Below are 23,532 nucleotides of genomic sequence, written 5' to 3'. Positions count from 1 at the left end.
TCCTCCTCGTGAAACATTAGCAGTAAAGAAACTCCTCTTATTTCTTAAGATGGTTTTACGAGGTGTTACCTGTCACTCAGTTTTCCTCTGTGGCTGATGCTTGCTTATAGTGTCTCTGTTTATACTGGTGGGTTTTTATTGTAATACATTGCTGTAGATACTATTATTTGAGCTACAAGTGTACTTTTATTGAGGTTTTCCTTTTGTTCTTCTTAGCTAGAAAGTATGGAGAAGCCTATTTCAGAAATTATGCTTACGGAGGTTACATACTTCTAATAATATGAATGTATTTTTTGTCAATATTTGCTCAGTTAAGGCACGTAACAAATTTAAAAATACAAATACCTTAAAGTTGAATATAAGTTTCCTTAGCTTGGGTGAGAAATGCTGTAATCATACATTTTATATGAAACTCTTTCCAGAGAACTAACTGAATAAGAAATCGTCTGATTACTTTCCATGTCTAGATAGCTTGTTGACCTAAAAAAATAGAAAAATCTATCAGATGAGGCATTAAAGAAGCTATTAGGTAGCTGAACAAGGTTGCTGTCTGACAGAACAAGCAATTCAGCAAGGGAAATTTTTATGTTAGGTTGTCTCTAGCATAAAACATGAAAGGAGGCAGTAAGTAGATACCATGACTAGTTATTATGGGATTGGACTTCTGACAATATCTTTCTCTGAATAGTCTGTTCTCTGAAAATCTTTTTTTTTTTTTTCAGTTCTGATTAAAAAGAGCACTGGTATATTTAAGTTACAGATTGCTAAAAATGCCAGTTTAAATTTTCTCTCTCTTGAAAAAGTCCTAATCATTTAACTTTCTTTCGATGTGAGATGAAAAAGAAAACAGAATTGTTGTTGTCTTTCTGAGAGAAAGCAGTAGGGAGTCTCCCGTCATTAAGTACAAAGGAAAGTTTTCTTAAATTAATGTGGTGGTTTGCTTAAAAAAAAAAAGTTAACAGAAATGTGTGCAAGTCTAGTGGGTATTAACAAAAGTTCAAACTATCTCTCTTCCTTACACACACTAATATAGAAGCTGCAAAGGGAGATTCATAACATTGATGCTTGAATGGAAAGATAAGAAATGATAAAACTGATGGAATTAATTATCAATACTTGAAGATTAATGAAAAAAAAAGCCTATAAACATAGTTTATGCAGTCCAAATTAACTAGAAGTATAAACTTCCTGAGTAAATCATGAGTATGTGAAGTATCTTATGTCTGTGTATTTTGAATACACCACCATAATTTCACTCTGAGTAACTTATAGACATCTTTCTGATGGCAGTCAATTATGCCAGTCTAGTTTATTTTTTCTCTGTGAAACTTTTGGATGTTGAGGGTTGAATCGGTTGTTCTTTGAAGCAGCTGAAGTTGAATTTTGGTTGTTGACATTTTGATGTTGATCACCTTTGTTCTCAGGAAACAATTACAATTCTCTACAAATAAAAATTGTGTAATTATATATGCATGCATATAGCAAAATTATAAAATTGTCAAATATACAAGTTAAACAAATATTTACTAATATAGATCTATATTATTATATAAATTATATCGAGACAATGCATATATAATTTTATTTAGCCCAAGACCTGTAGGCAAAGGTGTAGAAGGACTTGCACGAGTCGGATCCCGAGCAGCACTTTCATTTGCATTTGCGTTCCTTCGTAGAGCCTGGAGGTCAGGTAGGTCTACTCTGTAGCATATTGTGTATATTTTTTATTAGAAGACAGGTGATTCATTAAAGCCTGTGTGTGTATTAAATATTTGCATAGAACTATACATTTATAAATGTCAGATTTGCATAATTGTATGTGTTATTAAGCCCAACTACGCTGTTGCTGATTGAAGCCATCCAAGCCAGTCCCAATGCTGTGTCGTGCTGGGATACTTCTATGCTTAGGAAGGCAAATAGGGATTTCATGAAGAGAATGTATTTTTAATGCCAGGTTTCAGAACAGTTATATTTATTATTCAGACAGGGTCAATCCACTATATTGCTACATGATAGTATCAACTTAGAAAAGGAGTTTGGAGCAGTAGTGTGAAGCTTCTGTTTAGTTTGTGTACTTGTCAGCAATTCGTCAAATTGCAGAGGTTGGCAGAATTGTCACCTGTGCCACTTGAACCTAACTGTTTGTCTCAGTCTGCACTCTGTTCAGACGGCAGCTGTTTGGCTCGGTCTTTGTCCAGCCAACCCTAGTTCTTCCTCAGATTTCCTCAGCAGATCCATAGTGGGATGAGCTGGTTTAAGAGTTGTCACCTTTCTGAATGTATTTTTTGTGAAGCAGATAGTTCTTCAGAAGTCTTGGAGTCAAAACGTTCATGTGAAAATTGAGAACTTTGTACATACTATTAAGTAACTTGTAAGCTTGAGGCTAAAAAAAAAAAAAATAATAATAAAAAAATCATTGTGTACAGAAATTTGTGTAACTTATGTAAAGATGGGAGTGTAATAGGATTACGGTCTTCCTTAGGTGAAGATGCAGACCTGTGTAGTGAATTGTTACAGGAATCACTTGATGCACTACGAGCTCTACCAGAGGCATCCCTTTTTGATGAAGGGACTGTATCTTCTGTATGGCTGGAAGTGGTAGAAAGAGCTACTAAATTCCTAAGGTCTGTTGTGACTGGGTAAGTTTCTTTTTTCTGAGCATTGCTGAAGTAGCTGTTAAATGGCAAACTTGCATCTCTTAGCAGCTGATGGTATAAACTTAATAGTTTATGGAAAATTAAAGATTCTTTCCTTTTCTAATGTTGTTGTACAAGCAAGCAAAAAATACATGAACTGTTGAACTGATGCTCTTAAAATATGATTGAATTCCTTTAACTGTTTAAGAAAAATCTGAATTGGAGTGTTCTGAATCACTGCATGTAGACTTAACTGAAAAGTAGTGTTTCACTAATGTGAACTGTATCTATAAGAAGAGTGTTTTGGTAATACAATATAGGTGTACACTTAATTGTGCCTTGCTAGTAGTAAAATAATGCAGACTTCTGTGCATATGGGGGAAAATGCACTCATATTGGACTTCGAGCACTCCCCTGTTTTGCCCTGTTATTTAAGGAAGCTTGAAGTTACCCTTTTACAATAGTTACTGGAAATTAATTGTCTTTTGAATACTGGAACTACATCCTTATAGTGAATATCATAAAGAATATTTGAATTTCACCTGTGAAGAATGTTTTTCATGTTCTTAGCATGTTTAATAGCCTATAGAGTACACAGTGAATCTTCAGGCAATTTTAAAGCCTAGCTGCCACTCTAAAAATTGATCTTGCGTGAAATGTGTCAGCTTTTCTTCTCAGCTGCTTTCATCACCACTTTTATATTCTGTAAGTTTAGTTGGTGTGTTGTAGATGCTTTTGGTAAGCAAATATGTATTGTTTCGAATTACTTCTTAGTTAATGTATATTGTTTGACTATTGAATAGAGATGTGCATGGAGCTCCCAGTACCAAAGGTCCAGGAAACATTCCATTACAAGACCAGCACTTGGCACTTGCCATATTGCTAGAACTGGCAGTGCAGAGGGGTACACTAAGGTGAGAAGCATGAGCACTCTGATTTTTAACCATCACTGACTGTTGGAATGGCTTGAGCAGTGCCTGTCTTCAGTTTTCACGGGTTTGGGTTTAACATAATAATTGTGGTTCAGGGCATATGAACCTTTTCTGTAATGCAGTGGCGATCAAGATCTTATGTTAGCTAGATTGCAAAATCCATTTTTGATATTTTGATAATCTGTTTAAAATGGAAAGCCATGATGCCTGATATTGCTAAACTTCAAAATGTAGTGTATGGATAACCTAAAATAATGTTTTTTAGGAATGCTTATTAATAGAAGGTGTAAACTTCCTCTTTCAGCCAAATGTTGTCTGCAGTTATGTTGTTGCTTCAACTTTGGGATAATGGAACGAGGGAAACGGATAATGAGCGATCTGCACAGGGAACAAGTGCACCCCTTCTACCTTTGCTACAAAGATTTCAGAGTATAATATGTAATAAAGATGTGCCCAATACTGAGGAAGAGATTCAGGTACTTACCCTTGGATTATTTGAAAGGGGCATTATGTTGGTATTAAATTTCATTTGGATGGCTAAAATAATTATAAAAGTATCCAAACAAAATTGGCAGTAGTGTTTTCCATGCAAGATGTTTGGTTTTCATGCGTACATATGAGTTTTTTGAGGTAGGAGGAAGAATGTCATAGTATCGTTAGAAGTAAGCTTTGTGTTTCAGAGTTAATGCTTTTGTGGTAATTAGAGATGTGACCAGTTAACTTTTCTGCATATTTGAATTGTTTTTATTTAGTTGTGCTTGAAGATAATTGAACTATAACTCTTAGTGAATATTATTGAAGTTGATAAAACAAGGTGAATGAGGTTTTTTATGCTTGTAACTTTCTATTATATTCACAATCTGACTATATTTTCTCAATGTGTGTGTTTGGAATTTTCCTCTAAGAAAAAGGATGTGCAGAGTTAATTTGGCTTTTCTTAAACTTGTGCAGATACTCAGCATGTCTAAAATGTATTGTGTATCTGTATGTGTAGTGACATAGAAATACCTTGAATATTCTTCTGACTGCTCTTTTTTCTTTTCTAGCTCCTGACTTACCCTCTGAGTCCAAATGAAAGTTTTCTAAGGTATCTGACTTTACCACAGGACAATGAGCTAGCGATTGATCTGAGACAAACAGCTGTAGTGATCATGGCCCATTTAGATCGTCTAGCCACCCCATGTATGCCTCCACAGTGTAGCTCTCCTACATCTCATAAGGTAACTGTTTGCAATGTCAAATTTAGTAAGGTATTTTTCCTGAAAGTGTATATGATTTTCAGTTTGGAAGGAAAATGCCTCCTAAGATTGTTCAAATTTCCTTTTGATTTTGACAAGGTAACCTTGAGTTGCCTAAATTTATCTTACCTGGGTATCTTCTATTACATCAGTGCTCCTTCAGTCAACCTTGGAGTACAATTCTATGGTTTGTGAACCATTCTTCGTTATCACAATGCTGTGGCTAATTCTGCCATATTTTGAGCTGTTCCCTGTGTTATCAGAGTAAATACTCAAGACTAGACTTTGTAAATGTTAAAGTTCTGAACTTGAAAAATCTCTGAACACTTACTGTAGGTGTTTATAGATTATTCAGTACCAGACTAAACTCAGTATGATTCATGCAAGTCTTTATTTTTCATATCTTCTAATAGGTAAGCTTTACTGACTACTGCTAGTAATGGCTGACACATAATTGAGTACATTTGGCATATAAAGGTTTAAAAAATAATCTGCTCTTTGCATTTCATTAAGTTACATATTTCTAAATTAGTACTTACGGAATTTCTTATTTTCTAGGGATCTCTGCAAGAGGTCATTGCTTGGGGTTTAATAGGTTGGAAATACTATGCTAATGTGAGTGGTCCAATTCAATGTGAAGGACTCGCCAATCTTGGTGTTGTGCAGGTTGCCTGTGCAGAGAAACGTTTTCTAATATTATCTAGGAATGGACGAGTTTATACACAAGCGTACAACAGCGATACTCTGGTGAGAGTTTTTTACATGTTTTAAAAAATGTGTTCTCTTCTGTATTACTTCGTAGCTTAAGTCTGCTCCTTTAACTATTTACAGTATCTTGGAAGAGTAGATGGAGACATGCTGATTTTTGTGAGCTTCTATGTTGTTGTTTCTGAACTTTCAGAAATAGTGGTTTTGATCTCTTGTATTGATTTGATGAAATGCATCTGTTTTCTGTAATTTCTATCAGGCTAGAGGTTATTAATACAGTGATAATTGCTTTCATTGGTATGCTGGCCTTGGTAACAACTTTAGAAATTGGCAGATATGAAAAGGAATTTACTTCCGTGATGTAACACTGCCCAAACTATGTAGTTTCTCAAACAAAACTATACTGTAACAGAAACATTTGTCACTAAGATTTGCCTGTAAGATTAAGATAAACACCATCTTGATATATACTGAAGACTTTACAAGGATGGGAACAAAATAATTTCAAAGCGTTGTTTTTTTAAGACTCGAATAGTAGATTGGATCTTTTTTTCTTTATACCTTCACCTCATTAATTTGAGTGCACAGTTTTGGTAAAGTCTTAGGAAAACTATACCTAGTTATTCTGTATATAAGCAAGTGATGGAAAATATAAGCAGTTTTTGTAAGTATATTGCTTTTGCTTGGTTCACAGGGACCACAGCTTGTGCAGAGTCTAGCTTCCAGAAATATTGTGAAGATAGCAGCACATTCAGATGGGCATCACTATCTTGCTTTGTCAGCAAATGGTGAAGTTTTCTCTTGGGGTTGTGGAGATGGTGGAAGACTAGGCCATGGGGATACAGTGTATGTAATAAAAAGAATTATAACGCTTATCTGACAGTGTTCTGAATTTGTAGTAAAAAATATTTAATTGTGTATATAAACACATTCAGAATTTGACATTCGTCTCTTATTGAACAGAATTTGCATTCTCCTTGCATGTTTTCTCTGCTTGTAATATTCCCAGTTCTGTATTAATGCTACTTGCTGAAATACCTGTAGATAGAGGGTGTAGTAGTGGTTGCACTGTTATTAGGCCTTTTTCATGGTTTTATGAATCCACAACGCATTTTCTCTAGAAACATTGACTCAAATGTCAAAGTGAGGTTGTCATTTCCTATGCAGTCATGTTTCATATATTATCCTTTTTTCCCCTGTGGTAAACAATAACATTACTGTCCTGCTTTTGTGTAGGAGCAGCCTTCTACAGGGGTATTCTGTAGGGGTTGTACCTCAATGTATTTTAGAGGTTTTAAGTGTCTTCCCCCAGTGCTGAATTCCCTATAAAGCAAGAGGTTGCTACACAAGGGTTAGCAGTGCTGTGAAATTAATTGTTTTGTCATGAAACCAATTGTTCAGATATAGTAATTAAAGAAAAGAGAATATTTTTTTACAACAAACTTTTTTAAAAAAACACTGCATTAATTTAATTGGAAATAGAAATCATAGTTGTCAGACATTCTTTCAGTGGTTTGTATGTTGTTGAACAATCTGAACTTAATTTTTGGCTTAGCTGTATTTATATCTTGATATTACTAGTCCGAAGTAAGGTTTGCAGGTAGAATTGCAGCAATTGTTTTCTAACAAGTAAGTCACACCTTTTATCTACTCATTACCTTTTGTGAAATATGTTACCTTTCTTTAAATAGCCCTCTGGAGGAACCTAAGATGATATCTGCTTTATCTGGAAAGCAAGCTGGGAAACATGTTGTTCATATCGCATGTGGAAGCACCTACAGTGCAGCCATTACTGCTGAAGGAGAGCTATATACATGGGGACGAGGAAACTATGGCAGGCTTGGTCATGGTATGTTACTTGATACCTTGAAGTAAGTTGTTTGTCAAAGAATTGTTTAGTACCTGTCTCAAATGATCTTTTATCCAACTTACCTAAAGCTGATTTGAGAACCATGTGTGGTTTCACATGAATTGAAATAATTATGGGAGGGATTGTCTCAAAACTACTAAATTTCTGTGAGTTATGTGAAAATAAGCGATTGGGTGGAGAAGAAAAATCTACACTGTTCTCTGTTCCCTTCCTTGTGAAGCAAAGACTATCTCATGGGTTAAGTCCATATTAGTTATCTAAGAAACCATATGGGAGCTTAGTCATGATGCTCAAATCTGAAAGCAAAACCAAATGAACACCCCGCCACCCCCACACAACAAAACACCCAAAAGCAAACAAAAAAAACCCAAACAGAAGAACCTACCAGACCTTGTTGGTTTTGCTTCTCACAGAACTACTTTGTTTTGAAGGTTCCAGTGAAGATCAGACCATCCCAATGCTGGTCACGGGGCTGAAAGGACTCAAAGTTATTGATGTGTCCTGTGGGAGTGGAGATGCTCAGACTCTCGCAGTTACTGAAAATGGTTAGTAGCAAAATGTAACTTAACAGTTTAATAAATAAGCTTACCTTTTCTTCCATTCACTCTGAAGATATTTATACTGCAGATATGCTTATTTCTAGTGGCTTGAGTTCTGTAAGAATTTGAAACTGAAATTCCTTTTGGGGAAATATGTATGTGCATTTATACATTTTTGCATATAATATTTACAGATATATTTCCATGCATAGATATGCAATATATTTGTTATGAATGTGCAAATATATATTTCCATTTATGGTCTATGTATTTAAAATACCCATGTAAATGTATACACACAAAATATTACATATATGTGCATATATGTCTAAATTTTGTTCATTATTATATAAGTGCAAATAACTCATATTGTCACAACAGCCAGAATTTTAAGTAGGAAAGTTGTCTGTGTTAACCCATGGGAAGTGCCAAAGAGGGGCTGCATTGAAATTCTGCTTCCCAGCATCCCTGAGCGAGGTGCCTAGGGTGAGACAGATTCAAAACCTGAATTTCACTGTGTGAGGTTAATCCCTGAAGTCATCCCTTAGAAAGCAGATAGTTCTTGGAAGCTAGTTGTTCTTTTAAAATATAGCTGGTTATGTTGATGTGCAGTATTTAAAAGCTGAAAGCTTTGCTCATCCAGGAAATAGAAACCCATATTTTAATTTTTTTTTTTCCCTCTTGGTCCCCTTCTTGCATGCTTCTATTACTTATCAGAGTATCTTAGAGACTAGCTTATGCAAATAGGGAACATAAATGCATCAGAATGTAAAACTAGACTTTCTTTTTTGGACATGCATGGGTTTACCGTTCTTGAACCATAATTTTACTTAATGCAGATGCAGAATGACTCGACTATTTCTAAGATCCTACATCAGGGCTTAGATTTAGTAGTGTATTTCAAAAGAACACGATAGACAATGGCACTTCTAACTTCATTTTGTGAAATGGTTGAATGACAAAACCTGAAAATTAAGAAAACAGGTTTTGCAGACAATTTGGCCATTTGATGTGGAAAAAAATTTTGCAGGTTCTTACAAATAATGCATTATAGTAAAAGAAGGCAGTTTTTAACTGAAGATCACACTACAGGCTTGACTTGCAGTAAATCCTATACTTCATATGTTTTTAAGAGGACTTTCTGTACGCTGATGAATTCTCAGTGCATGTTATGTGTTATACTTTTTATGTTTAGTTTTGCCAACATGAAAACTTTTCAGATTTTTTTCTTCCTTTTTTCATGAACAATTAGAAATTAATTTGTAACTGCTATTCTTAAGTTACAATGTGAAAATTGTGCTTATTATAGAATCTCAGATTTTAAAGAACTTGCTTTTTAAAACAGATAACTTCATTACATGAAAAAGCAATGCAATATTTTTTATTTTCTTTTTCTTGATTTAAAGGCCAAGTGTGGTCTTGGGGTGATGGAGATTATGGAAAACTGGGAAGAGGAGGCAGTGATGGTTGCAAGACTCCCAAGTTGATAGAAAAACTTCAAGATCTGGACATTGTGAAAGTACGTTGTGGGAGTCAGTTTTCTATTGCTTTAACCAAAGATGGCCAGGTCTACACCTGGGGAAAAGGTGACAATCAAAGACTTGGGCATGGAACGGAAGAGCATGTTCGATACCCCAAACTGCTGGAAGGCTTGAAAGGTAATTGTCAGAGCTCGAAATATTCCAGAGTTTTTTTCGCTGTTATTGGAATTTTTTTACCAGACACTAATGATCTCAACTTTAAGAATGATGGTACCATGTACTCTCACATTTTATGCTGGTTGCATTGAAAAAAGTAATAGTGCACACTTCCCATCACTTCTGCATTTATAACTTTAAAATTCTAGTAGACTTAGAGACACTATGACTACCTTAAATGCTGCTTGTCTTGTGTTCTCTTTATTCTTCTTGCTTTTCTGTTATGAGGTTCACAGAATGCATATTTAAAACATGTATTTTTGCATTGTCATGCAAATAAATATATATTATACATATGCTTCAATTAAGGCATGTGAATAGAATAAATGAAAATCACAGGCAACAGGTAATGTTGTTAAAGTTGTGTTCATGCCAGTACTTTTGACTAGTTTGTAACAGTGAAGTTTATTTCTTAAGTTTGGGAGAAGCCTGAGATTCTGTAGGGAGGGGTGAGGAAGAAACCTCTTTTATTGCTCTATCTTTCCTAAAATTGTTACTCTCATCTGATGAAGGATCTAACTGAAAGTAACTTCTGAACTCATGACTACAATGTAACTTTACAGTCTCTGTTCATAGATGGGGAGATCTTTTATTAAAACTTTCCTGAAAAAGTATCTACATAGAAGGGATACAAAACAGAAGATTTTTTTAAACTTGTAAACTGTTGTACTTCAGCTGTCTCTTAAGAATCTTTAAATATTTCCTTGGTTTTTCTTTTGCTGTACTCTTCCAATCCACTCCTAAGGCAAAGGTGAGACTCTTGATGTCCATAATGTGTTCACAGTTAACTATGGTTGTAATTAGTACACTTTTCCTTACCTCTGATACTATTCTGTTAATGATTGCAATCTTTAAGTTATATTTTCAATATTTTACTTCCCTATCAGGAAAAAAAGTGATAGATGTGGCAGCTGGATCTACCCATTGTTTAGCACTGACTGAAGATAGTGAAGTGCATAGCTGGGGAAGCAATGATCAGTGTCAACATTTTGATACTTTGCGGATCACCAAACCAGAGCCCGCAGCTCTCCCAGGGTTAGACACAAAGCATATTGTTGGAATTGCTTGTGGGCCTGCTCAGGTGAGTTTTATTTTTGAATTGTTAATTACAATTTGTCTTTTTCTCTCACTGAGACTAGTTCTGTACACTAATCCCAGTCCCTTTTTCTGTGCTTGCATGACTTTTCTTATTGTTATTTCTTATTCTGAATAAATGAAGGCTTGCAAAAAACCAATCTTGTGCAGCTCCTCTGCCAAAAAGGGATGACTAGCTTTCCCTCTGTTGGGTATTCTGAGAAGTAGCTATTTACCTGTTTGGGGTTTTTGTCTGGTACAGCAATTGAAGAGTTGTCAAACAGAATGTGTCCTGCAGCAAAGATAGTGAGGTATCTGGACTGGCATAACAGCACTTTGGAAAATGTGATAAGAGAGTTCTTTTCTGGGATTGGTAGGGTTTTATGTATGTTTGCAAGGATGCAAGTGGAGGGTTCTCTTCAACTGATGTGCTGATATTATTTCTGCATCTTCTGTTACTGTTTGAAGGCAGATGTTAGCTTTACGCTCCTATCCTTAATCAGTGTCATCTTATGTTTTGGAAGTACCTGTAGAACTTTGTATATGGTTTCCATTTATAGAGTTTTGCTTGGTCATCGTGTTCAGAATGGTCAATAGGCTTGCGGGTGCCATTTGTGGTGGATGTTTGCCCCATGACATTTGAGCAGCTGGATCTGTTACTAAGACAAGTGACAGAGGGAATGGATGGCTCCTCTGACTGGCCCCCTCCTCAGGAAAAGGAGTGTATGGCTGTGGCAACATTAAACCTTCTAAGGCTTCAGGTACCTTCAACTTCTTACGCATTGAGCAGTCGTTGAGCTAAACGTTTCAGTAAATTGCTGGGATGAAAATAGTGGATTTAATATGCTTTATAACATTTTTATTGATTTAAAAAGTGAAATAAGTACAGTATCACTATTTAATCTTTGAAATTTGGCAGCTAGTGTTTGGGGTTTTTTCTTATCAACATCTTTTGGATCTCATTAAAAATTAATTACAAAAATAAAATGTAAATGGATTAAGCCTTGTATGCCCACTCAATAAATCCATACACTTAGAGTTTTTGAGCATTTCTAAGAATTTTAAATATCATTTTTAAGAGTGAATGTCCTCTTTAGAAGGTATCTGACAGTCACTGAAGATGTGCTTCTTTTCCTAGCATATTATAGTGAGGTAGAAACAGTTTAGGTTATTCTTTTGGTTATTATAGTTTGGAGTTTTAGGGGATATAGTTACATATAGTTCATAAACTGTAAGTGTTAGTTTAAATTCACTATGTGTTTGAGCAAGCCAGCATTTCTCTTTAATTTTACAAATTTACAGATGGAAGTTTGTATCTTGGTCAGTGAACTTGCTCAATGGCTCCAGGATTGACTCCCCCCCCCCCCCCCCCCCCAAGTTCACATCTCTTCTTAATTAAAATTTGTCCCTGATTGTTTTGTGGTTTTTTTTTTTTTTTCCCCCCCCTTCCCTTTCCTTTTTTTTTTTTCAGCTTCATGCCGCCATTAGTCATCAGGTGGATCCGGAATGCCTTGGCTTAGGTTTGGGCAGTATCCTGCTTAATAGTCTGAAACAGACAGTGGTAACATTAGCAAGCAATGCTGGTGTTCTTAATACTGTGCAATCAGCCGCTCAAGCAGTGCTGCAGAGTGGATGGTCTGTGTTACTGCCAACAGCAGAAGAGCGGGCTAGGGCACTCTCAGCCCTTTTACCCAGTGCAGGTTGGTCCTAAGATTTAAACCTATTTGTTTTGTGCTTGCATTTCTAGTTCTTTAATAGCTTCTTCCATTCTTAGTTTCAGGAAATGAAATGAATGTAAGTCCAGGCCGTAGATTTATGATTGACCTCTTGGTGGGCAGCCTGATGGCTGATGGGGGCTTAGAGTCTGCTCTAAATGCTGCTATTACTGCAGAAATTCAGGTATGTTACAGCAGCTTTGCAGTTCTGTATAAACAGAATATGAAGATGTATCAAGTGTTTTCTGAAGTTTGTGGATTGATGGTTGTCCTCTTTTGACCTGAAACTTGAGCCAGTGTTTGTATGGAAGCATGAATCATATTCTCCTTTTTAACAGAGTGTTTCTTTTCGTTGCCTAGAGTGGCGACTTAAACAACGGTAACAAACTTTTTCATAAAGCTCTGTCATAGGAGCATAATTTTATAAAGCACTTTGTACCTTTCTGTGGGATTCTTGAGTTCTTCACTTCCTTGATTTCACCCATATCTCTCCAGCAGAAATTTCAGCCTTATTACTTATGAATTCAAGATGAATGAATTCTTTTCAGTATCCCAAACTTCCATAGATTCCATTTCAGACTGGTTTGAATGTTTAACAAATGCTTACTAGTTGTACAAAGGGTGAAAGAAACGTTCTATATATACTGTCTTCTCCATTAATCTCTTGGAGATGGGACATCCTCTGCACAGACTGCTTTAAATTGCCATGTTTATGTACAGCTGTGAAAACAAAAATGTGCTTTTCCCTTATCGTTTCATTTGTTTTATTCTTCCAAGTATATTTTCTTCTTGGTTTCTCTGTACTGTTGGTAAATGGGGAGGTTTATGATGCAGAGGAAATGCATGCATTAAGTTTTGCTTTAATGCATAGTCTAGCATTAGCATTTTCTGTTGTATTTAAAGACATGCAGGACCTTTTGACTCTTAACCAAGTCTCCTAGGGTGCGTTTACGTTATAGCATAGATCAGAGATGCTGGAGCCAACTTCAGATATATGCTGGAAGCGATCTAGGTGGCAGCATACAGCACTGCACAGGTTAATTTACGTTGTCTATAACCTGGGTGAATTCATTTCCATAGAGTTTTATATGACTATAGCTCAGTAGCAAACCTAACCCGCGTTCTTCTGCAGTGGACTGTATTTGTTACTTTTATAAATACAGAGTAAACGTGCCTTCAGTTGTGAATGGTGCGGGAGCTACTGGCATGTTTAAACATACATAGAACAGAAATCAATTGTTAACTTGGTTTGGTGGAAATTGAATTTGGAGTTTGACTGCTCTCGTTTACCTTCCCCCCACCCCCTTCTTTTTGTATTATAATTGTTTAAAAAAAAAGTGTGCCCATGTGGTTGTAGAATATACAATACACATTTGTCTGGTAGGAATTGTTTCACTTGTGACATAAGTAAAAGTAACTTGATCTTGTTATCACGTATACTTGTTAGTAAAGTGTTTCATAATCACAGTGGCAGTTTGTGCATTTTCTTTAACTTGATTTACTTTTTTAGGATATTGAAGCAAAAAAAGAAGCACAGAAAGAAAAAGAAATTGATGAGCAAGAAGCAAATGCATCAACGCTTCACAGGAGCAGGACTCCATTGGACAAAGACCTTATTAATACTGGAATCTATGAATCTGCAGGAAAACAAAGTTTACCATTAGTTCAGTTAATTCAGCAGTTACTAAGGTAATTGCTTTGAATTTGTCTCTATAGTTTTGTGCAGAAGATCTGTTTACATGTTTTTATGAACGAGTCACCTAAATGATGACTAATTTTGGTTAGTGAATAGTCTCCTGCTAGCATTTTAGCTCCTCAGAATTCAAAATATTGAACATTCTCCTAGCTAGTCTATAGTTTTGCTATGGAGCAAAGTTCTATTCTTAATTACCTGATTTTAGAAAGACTTACTGCCTTGCTTTTATGGATTTTGATACTTGTTCCTGTACTCTTAAAGTCTGTGTGACAAATATAGGACAAAAGTTCAAAAGCCTGTCCTTACAAAGTATGAGAATCAGCAGAAAATTATTTAGAACTGAATGTTTTGCCCCGTTTATTTAGGACTGAATATTTGGCGTCAACAAGACTGTAGCTGGGGCTGTAAGTGGGGAAGAAACTTGAATTTTAAATTCTTGACACCGAGAAAGAATTGTGAATGCATGACCAGTAGGGTGCTGAGAACAAAGCTTCTTTATGTCAGCTATAACAGTATTTAATATGTAGCAGGAATTAATTATGAGATTACTAAGAAATTTAATGTGCTTTTTCACTTAATTGTGATGGTAACTATGTAATTTAATCACTACTGAGACTTTTGAGCTACATAGTGTAGTGACTTTCATTGCAGCCTTTCAGGGAAAATAGTTTGTTTTTTGTAGTGAGTGATGACAAAAAATAAAAAATGGATGTTTTACGAATCCTGTTAAACAAAATGCCTCCACAAAACCCATTGACTTTTTGGGTACTATGGTGCAAACAAGGGAACATCCTACAAAGAAACTTTGTATAGGTTTCTCATATATTTGTGTGAAATGCTAGCAAAAGCTTAACCTGTGTTTCTGTGGACTGTCTTCACTATTAGTTCCCTTTAAGTACATTACAATACTTTTATACTGATTAGGAACATCGCTTCACAGACGATAGCCAAACTAAAAGATGTTGCTCGTCGCATTTCTTCCTGCATGGACCATGAACATTATAGCAAAGAGAGATCCGCTTCTCTGGACCTGTTGCTCCGTTTTCAGCGTCTACTTGTTAGTAAACTTTACCCAGGAGATTGTGTTGGGCAGGTCCCTAATACATACAGTAAGTTATGGTAAAAAAAAAATCAGCATGCCCCGCCATGCATTTCTGCAATACCTCTTTTGCAGGATAGCAGTTTCTTATTTTTATTTATCTTCTTGTCTCATTTATCAGCCTAGTTAGTCTGTCTGAAAAGTGTTTGAAAGTAGTTTCTTCAAATTGTTTTCTGTAAAGGAAAATGTCTCTTAGGAAGGCAACAGGATCTAGATAATAAACTACTTATAAACTTCTAACAAGTTTTAAAAAGATGTGGTTTCTTAATTCAGGGCTAATACCGAGTGGCTGCATTTCAGAAGAGTTTGACAGCTTCTGAAATCTGAAATCTTGATTTTTAAATATGGCTGTGTGATGGTTTTCTGTGCTCTTCCTCCTTTTTATACAGGTCCTGACCTCTTAGGCGTTGGCTCTTTACTGAAAAAATACACTGCTCTTCTGTGCACGCACATTGGTGATATACTTCCTGTGGCAACCAGCATTGCTTCTACTAGTCACAGGCATTTTGCAGAAGTATCTCGTGTTGTGGATGGGGATTTAACGGGTAGGTTTTTCTTTGCTATCCTCCTTTCCTCCCTTTCCACAAAATTATAAAGTTACATTGTAGATGTTCTTGAATGTACTAAATGACTAAAAAAGAGTCAAGTTCATCTTTTGATTGATGGGAGAGGAGGAGGGCAAATTTGATGAGAAAGGCAAGAGCTTTGTACTAAAGCAGTAATAGAAGGCAGAATGTATCGCTTGGTGGTCTACTTATGTAGTGCTATAAATGTAGATCTTGAATTAAATCTAAGTATCTTCTGTGTTTTCTGTGTTTTAGGCGTTCTTCTTCCAGAGTTGGTGGTTTCTATAGTGCTGCTACTCAGTAAAAATGCTGGATTAATGCAGGAAGCTGGTGCTATCCCTCTGTTGGCTGGCTTGCTAGAACACCTAGACAGATTTAACCATTTAGCTCCTGGAAAGGAAAGGGATGACAATGAGGATTTAGCATGGCCAGGAATAATGGGTATGTCCTAGCGTCTGGATTATTTATTCATGTTTTCATTAAGTAGCTATATAAAAATTGTGACAGTTCATGAACGCTCTCAGGAAGGGAATATTACTTTACAATACAAATTTTTATTAATCAATTCATATGGTCAATAAATTTCTGTCAATAAATTCTTAAGGAAGTTATGTATAGAGGTAGGATTAAACAGAATATAAATGCAACTTTAAAAAGAAGTAGTTCACATCATTTTGCTTTCTGAGTGTGAAGAGTTGCAGTGAAAACATGAGTAGTATGTCTATGCATTTTGTTACTAAATTCTGTCCGTAACATAAAGGGAGAGTAGTGTGAAAGCTTTGCAATAAAGAATTTTTTTTTTCCCAGGACACTATATAATATGTGCTATGCCTGGGGTGAAAAGAGAAGCAGAAAATGTGCGTTTCTGACTGAGCATTTCACTGGTGGAGGGAGGAATGAAACATCATTGGCATAACCCAAGAGAGCTAAAGGTCACACTCCTAGATAGTAGTGTGTTAGGGAGAGTGAAAAATATATGAAAATTCAGTTACTGATCTAACAGAGCAAACTGAGATGAAGGCGCATGTGTGCGAACATAACTCTGATGTTTCTTGCCTGGATAAAATTACCTTTAGTTTGAAATAGTTTACTGATACATAGATTGGAAGAATTCTAACATGTATGTAACCTTTGTTCTTTTATCTTAAAAAAATCTGGATTTAGACTGAAGTTAAATATATAGCCAATGCCTTGTAGGCAGACATGTAATAAAACTGAAGTAATTTGAAGGGAGAACCAACTTAAGGCAGCAATTTGCCAGAACACTGGTTGTTCTGCTCCACCTCCAAACAAAACAGTCGTATAGTTGGGCAATGCTAGGTCTTTGACAGTGTGACATTGGAGATTAGTGCATAAAAGAATACAGCATACAGACAGTTTAATTGCATAATATGTAGACAGGAACATATTAATAGCCATTTTGACTTTTGAACATGTCAAAAGACAAGCAGCCTTTGAACAGAAGTGAAGAATTTGGTCAGGTAACTATTAAAAGAATGTTCAAAAAAACCTTTACATTCTGTTTTTCTGTTGATAAATTCTCTGTTCTGTTTTATACCTGTAGGTTCATTTTTTACTGGCCAGAGTAGCAGAAATAATGAGGAGGTGACACTTATACGTAAAGCTGATCTAGAGAACCACAACAAAGATGGAGGATTTTGGACAGTGATTGATGGAAAAGTGTATGATATAAAGGACTTCCAAACCCAGTCTTTAACTGGTAGTAGCATACTTGGTGAGAATCAGCATCTGAATTAAAGACACAAATTACTTCTGTTTCAACACTAGATGGCATAAACAGGTTTTTAGACATTATATTGACTACCTTATTCTTTCATTAGCTCAGTTTGCAGGTGAGGACCCAGTTGTTGCTTTGGAGGCTGCTTTGCAATTTGAAGACACACGGGAGTCAATGCATGCCTTCTGTGTTGGCCAGTATATGGAGGTAAAAATGTTATTAATGGGATACATACTTTCTAAAGTAAAGTACTGCTTTGCTTTCAAAATTCTTGTTGGAGCTGAGTTCTAGCTTTCAACTCCTATTTCTTTTAATTAGCCTGACCAGGAAGTGATTACAACACCAGATCTCAGTACTTTGTCATCACCTCTAATAGACACAGAAAGGAATTTGGGTCTTCTCCTTGGACTGCACGCTTCCTACCTGGCAATGAGCACACCACTATCTCCTCTGGAAGTTGAATGTGCCAGTAAGCAAAACTTCATTTTGAGCTTACAGAAGTGATAAATACTTGTCAAAGCATGCAAGAAAAACACACAGGCCAAATAAAAAATCTAGCACCTCTTTAGTCTTGCTGTCTTCTGAAGAAATTCTTTATTCTTAACATTAATTACCACACTTACCAAGATCCAATAATTTAGCAACATTTAAATGGGGAATAGATAATTTTGAACAGTTAAATATCCAGAATTTTGTAATATGCAAGATAGAATATTGAAAGAGAAAGGAGACTGTATAGCACAGTTATCTTACTAATTTGTGTTCAATTAACAGTGCCTGAAGCATTGGTGTCTCAATATTAATCACAGAAAAATAGCTAAGGCCCTATTATCTCTAAACAGGTGATGGCTGCCCTGTTAGTTAATTGTTTCCTAGTTGCAGAACCCTTTTTTTTTCTGCATTTTCTTTGATGGAATTGTTGAGTCTTGATAGCATACTCTTTCATCAGAATATATATTTGTGTGTTCTTTCTCTTAGAATGGTTGAAATCATCTATCTTTTCTGGAGGCTTGCAAACTAGTCAGATTCATTACAGTTACAATGAGGAAAAAGATGAAGACCATTGCAGTTCACCTGGTAACGCTACCCCAAATAAATCAAAACTCTATACACATCGATTAACTTTGAGTGACCATTCACAACCTTTTCTCCAAGCTATTGCAGATAATAATATTCAGGATCACACTGTGAAGGTAAGCCCTCTGTAGTTCTGTTCACAAAAAATGTTGCTGAAGGGTGACAGTGGTGGCCTGAAACAGTTTTGTTGGTGAAAATTCTCCAAAAATTGTAGCAAAATAATCGAAAAAGTTATTTCAGAATTACTTTTTGTGAAAGGAGTGGTTAAGTACTACTAATGGATAAAATTCGTGTATTTCACTTAGTATCATAATATAACAGTTTTTTCTTTTGAATTTTGAGTGGGAGAACTAAAAAATTTAAATGTATTCTTACCAAAAAAATTAATACTGTGTTACTTTCCATGTCAAGTTTTAGTAGTATTGACAAATCCTGCTCACCTCCAGTTGAACTAAGATGGAGTTTTCTTTGTCAAAGTGCAAATGTATTTTGTGTGTCTCGTGCATGTATGCCTTTGCCTTGAACCCCAAGGCACAAAGGGACTTTAGGTTTCACCTAGTTGGAGTCACGGGTATTATGAAAACCCCTAAGATTTACGTTGATCACTGTATTGTGTAATACCTTCAGATTTTCTAACCCTTTGAGTTCAGCTCCTTTATCAAAAAACCCCAAATAAGTCCTTGGGAGGATAGGATAGCAGTAATGATGAGTCAGGAGAAGACAACTAAAAATGGTGTTATGTGACCTGGCTACCTCAAGAAGAGATAAAAGCAGTAGTAGCTTTGTTCCTTGAGAAATGTTTCTCCTCATACAAGAAGAATGATATAGGGTATTCTTTGTAGTATTGGGTTGTAGTTGCTGGGTGTTAAGTAGCACATACTGTGTGTTGTATCTCGGTTTTGAATGTTAGTTCAGACTGTGGAGGTTATTCAGTGTTATTTAAATACTGGCTGCTGTATTTTGGGTCCTTTCGTTTTACTGAAAAACAAAGTTAAATAGAGGCTGTTGTGTGTTTTTGTAGGATTTCTTGTGTCAAATAGAGAGATACTGTAAACAGTGTCACTTAACAACACCAATCACGTTCCCTCCTGAGCATCCTGTGGAAGAAGTAGGACGTTTGTTATTATGTTGTCTTCTGAAGCATGAAGATTTGGGTAGGTAGGCTTGTGGTATAGCTGTCCCAGAATACATTTTGGACCAGTTTAAACTCTGCTATGGATGATTTTGGAAATGCATACTCAGAGATTGTCTTTTCCCATTAAGGTCACGTAGCACTGTCTCTTGTTCATCCTGGCACCCTTGGCGTTGACCAGGTAAAGCACAAAACATTACCAAAATCTGTAGTGGACGTGTGTCGTGTTGTCTACCAAGCAAAATGCTCACTGATTAAGGTAAGCCTTTTACCTGCTGAAGTTTAGATTATTTTTCATTTGTAGTGTTTTATTAAAAAGTTATATATCGTTCATTTTATTGTATATTAAACAGTAGCCTAATCTTTCAATACTTTTTCTAGACCCATCAAGAACAAGGACGTTCTTACAAGGAAGTTTGTGCTCCTGTCATTGAGCGTTTGAGATTCTTATTCAATGAACTACGTCCTGCAGTTTGCAATGATCTCTCTATAATGTCTAAATTTAAACTTCTGAGTTCCTTGCCCCGATGGCGGAGGGTAGCTCAGAAAATAATTAGAGAAAAAAGGAAAAAAAGAGGTAAGGCAACACTGATGATTTATTTTCTTTGAAACAATGAAAATCAATCTTGTTCCAAAATTTGCTGCTGCTTATTTGAGACTCGTTAGCTAAAGCATCAAAGCCGTTTGCTTTCTGCTGCATTTTCATGAAGTTTTCTAAATCAGAGAATACATGTCAGTTCCTACAGCAAGAACAGGCAGACAAGAGCATCAAGTTTAGGTGAGGCATGCTTCTTTGTGTTCCAGCATATTAAAAATTATTCATCAGTGTCAGTCCCTCTGAATTGGTTTTAGTAAAGTTTAACTAGAAGTGGCATCTTATTAAAAATTCTGTTTTATTAAAGCAGTATAGTCAAAGAACTGTTTAACTGGGAATAAATTAGTGGTGAACAAATACAAAAGTGCTTTTGAAGTTGGTTTAAAGATAAAAACATATTGCAGATATTACCAGAGCTAATTTGATAATAGTTGGCCATAGAGTTCACCAAGAGTACGTTTCCATTTTATTACAGGCAGATCTTAAGCATTCTGTATGCTTAGGTTATCAGGCAAACCTAAAAATGTGACACTGTAATGTTATCAGATTACATGAAAGACTAATTTTTATTTCTAGTGCCAAAAAAATCTGAATCTGCTGATGTGGAAGAATCCAAAATTGGAAATGAAGAGAGTGATTTAGAAGAATCCTGTGTGGTACCTCACAGTCCTGTACCTATAGATAAAAGGCCCATACCAATCAAATCACCCAAGGTAGGATATCAGATTTAGAATCAACCTTGTGAACAAAAATAACGAGGAAAATATATGAGCTTAAAATGTGATTCTTTAACTTGACATTTAATATTCTGATAATGTTGTTTGGGATATATAATTAAGTATGGCGCATTGTTGTAGTGAAACCTGGAATAATTCTTAAAAATAAGCTTGTGCACTGCATATTTAGAATATGTAAAGATACCTTCTCTAAGTTTTAGATTATTGATGATCTTAGAAGTGTTCAGGTAAACCTTCATTAAAAAAACCTAAATGTTGTGATGGGTTACTTCCTTTTTTTTGAATATTAATATATTTGAAATTTTATGTAGCAATTGTAAACAGGACAATGAGTTATGAATAATACTAAGCTGTTTCCTGGCTTTGAAAAAGTTTCCTACCCCCCCCCCGGTATTTTAAATTTGGACATGGTTTTACATGAAATAAACTTATATTTTCAGTAATTTAAAATTAAATTGTTTAAAATGTTTTAATATTTGCTACCTTCCTGTTCTGCAGGATAAGTGGCAACCACTTTTGAGTACGGTTACAGGTGTCCACAAATACAAATGGCTGAAGCAGAATGTCCAAGGCTTGTATCCACAGTCTGCCCTCCTTAACACCATTGTTGAATTTGCACTTAAAGAAGAGCCGGTGGATGTAGAAAAAATGAGAAAATGTTTATTAAAACAGGTAAATTGGATGAAAAAGGGCTCGCATGTATTATCAGTTTGCATAAGTATGACAATTTTTTCTTTTCTCTCTTTTGCAGTTGGAAAGAGCAGAAGTTCGTCTGGAAGGAATAGATACTATTCTGAAATTGGCAGCAAAAAATTTTTTGCTTCCATCTGTGCAGTATGCTATGTTCTGTGGATGGCAGAGGCTTATTCCAGAAGGAGCCAATATAGGGTAAAACTTTTTGTTGCTTTTGCTTTTGCTTTCACAATTCTTCAGTAAGAAAAAAATTACTTATTATTGTTGTTGTTTTTCTATGAAGGGAACCTCTTACCGACTGCTTGAAGGATGTTGATCTGATCCCACCGTTTAACAGAATGCTGCTAGAAGTAACTTTTGGAAAGTTGTATGCATGGGCTATTCAGAATGTCCGGAACATCTTGCTGGATGCTAGTGCAAAATTTAAAGAGCTAGGTGAATCTCATTTTGTTGCTGTTGGCTGGGGAGAAAACTGTTTTAAATGAGTATTGTTGCATTTTTTTAAAGTTCCCGATAATTGGTTTGTGCTGGGAATTACTTTGACTTCCTGTCTGTCCATGTGTCGTTCCACCCTGACCCCCCCTTAACTCACTTTCAGTGTTTAAGAGAGTGTTACTGGTTTCCCAGCAACAGCTGATTGATTATTCATTATTAACATTTTGCTGTTAAAATCTAAATTACAAACAGTTTCTTGGAACTTCAGCTTTTAAGTTCTTAAAGCCAAGCAGGGAATAAAAAATATTGTCAACTGTCAATTAAACGAATCTATAACTTATTTTATTGTAGCTCCCAAATATCAGCTGACTTCATTTACATTACTTTTGAATTAGGTGTTCAGCCTGTTCCTCTACAAACAATTACTAATGAAAATCCAGCAGGACCAAGTCTTGGAACTATTCCACAAGCACGTTTTCTGCTGGTCATGCTGAACATGTTGACGCTGCAGCACGGTGCTAATACTTTGAGTCTCCTCCTTAATTCTGGCATGCTAGCACTGACGCAAACAACACTGCGGCTGATAGGTATGAGATCTTCTTGTTTCTTGTTTGGAAGAAAGCACATGTTTTATAAATCTCCTGTATTTTTTTTTATCTGTTGGTGTACCCAAACTACAGAATGATTTTGCTGCTTAAAGCTAGTACTTAATGCTACTTACCTTTACCCTGATACAGAAACCCCATTTGTAAGCATGATTGAGAAGGAAGTTGGTTTGACTATAGCCTTTATTCAGTCATGATTTTTTTCTGAAGCCTTTGCTTTGGCCATCCTTTGTTAGAATTTAGGAGTGGTAGTGTAATTCTGGTGGAAACATTAAAAATAAATTAAAAATGGAAAATTTAAAATGAAAACATTAGAAACTGCCTATTCCCTACTCGTTCAGTTTCATTTGTTCTACCTATTAAAACTGTTCCCAGTCTGAATATTTAAGCTGGAAGCTTCCTTTTTTTTTCTTTTTTTTTTTTCTTCCCTGTTATAAGTAGTTCTGTGGTGGTTTTTGCTATGATTCAAGTTCTCCTGCTTTTTCTTTCTTGGTTTTCTTAGATAATAGCAAATATTTATTCTTGTAACGAATTTAACTGGAGTACTCATAAGAAGTTTTTCCAAAAAAATTCTGTTAGTAGAACTATTTTGCCACTGGACTTATCACTGTAGTGTCTCTATTATTTGTCACTTATTTTTGTTCAAAATTAAGTATTTAAAGTCCTGTGCATTCAAAACCATGATTTCCTAAAAGCTCATTTGACTGTATAACCTCTTAAGTCAGCTTTCCTATTTGTTATTGCTTTTAT

The 23,532-nt window shown here is 35.6% G+C and overlaps 1 protein-coding gene across 6 annotated transcripts in view; it reads left to right on the top strand.

The window, feature by feature from the left end:
* The window catches only part of HERC2 (HECT and RLD domain containing E3 ubiquitin protein ligase 2), a 116,575-nt gene that overhangs the window by 30,955 nt on the left and 62,088 nt on the right, over positions 1-23,532 (top strand). For 4 of the 6 annotated variants that reach the window (XM_049834042.1, XM_049834038.1, XM_049834039.1 and 1 more), the window contains exons 6-35: positions 1,590-1,690; positions 2,483-2,639; positions 3,440-3,550; positions 3,873-4,044; positions 4,615-4,788; positions 5,365-5,553; positions 6,209-6,360; positions 7,206-7,363; positions 7,816-7,929; positions 9,330-9,581; positions 10,508-10,701; positions 11,255-11,455; positions 12,166-12,394; positions 12,469-12,593; positions 13,920-14,098; positions 15,030-15,214; positions 15,594-15,749; positions 16,026-16,211; positions 17,335-17,505; positions 17,612-17,715; positions 17,827-17,977; positions 18,487-18,701; positions 19,607-19,739; positions 19,849-19,976; positions 20,099-20,294; positions 20,889-21,025; positions 21,548-21,721; positions 21,801-21,937; positions 22,026-22,177; positions 22,573-22,764. In XM_049834042.1, the coding sequence (XP_049689999.1) occupies positions 1,590-1,690; positions 2,483-2,639; positions 3,440-3,550; positions 3,873-4,044; positions 4,615-4,788; positions 5,365-5,553; positions 6,209-6,360; positions 7,206-7,363; positions 7,816-7,929; positions 9,330-9,581; positions 10,508-10,701; positions 11,255-11,455; positions 12,166-12,394; positions 12,469-12,593; positions 13,920-14,098; positions 15,030-15,214; positions 15,594-15,749; positions 16,026-16,211; positions 17,335-17,505; positions 17,612-17,715; positions 17,827-17,977; positions 18,487-18,701; positions 19,607-19,739; positions 19,849-19,976; positions 20,099-20,294; positions 20,889-21,025; positions 21,548-21,721; positions 21,801-21,937; positions 22,026-22,177; positions 22,573-22,764 (4,925 nt within the window). The remainder of the gene's footprint in view (positions 1-1,589; positions 1,691-2,482; positions 2,640-3,439; positions 3,551-3,872; positions 4,045-4,614; positions 4,789-5,364; positions 5,554-6,208; positions 6,361-7,205; positions 7,364-7,815; positions 7,930-9,329; positions 9,582-10,507; positions 10,702-11,254; positions 11,456-12,165; positions 12,395-12,468; positions 12,594-13,919; positions 14,099-15,029; positions 15,215-15,593; positions 15,750-16,025; positions 16,212-17,334; positions 17,506-17,611; positions 17,716-17,826; positions 17,978-18,486; positions 18,702-19,606; positions 19,740-19,848; positions 19,977-20,098; positions 20,295-20,888; positions 21,026-21,547; positions 21,722-21,800; positions 21,938-22,025; positions 22,178-22,572; positions 22,765-23,532) is intronic. The other 2 variants (XM_049834040.1, XM_049834041.1) reach the window with 2 other exon arrangements.

The sequence above is a fragment of the Accipiter gentilis genome, chromosome 31 (genome assembly GCF_929443795.1).
Source record: "Accipiter gentilis chromosome 31, bAccGen1.1, whole genome shotgun sequence".
Classification (NCBI taxonomy): Eukaryota; Metazoa; Chordata; class Aves; order Accipitriformes; family Accipitridae; genus Astur; species Astur gentilis.
Note: the sequence above shows the minus strand (reverse complement) of the source record. Positions and strands in the feature narration are given on the sequence as shown.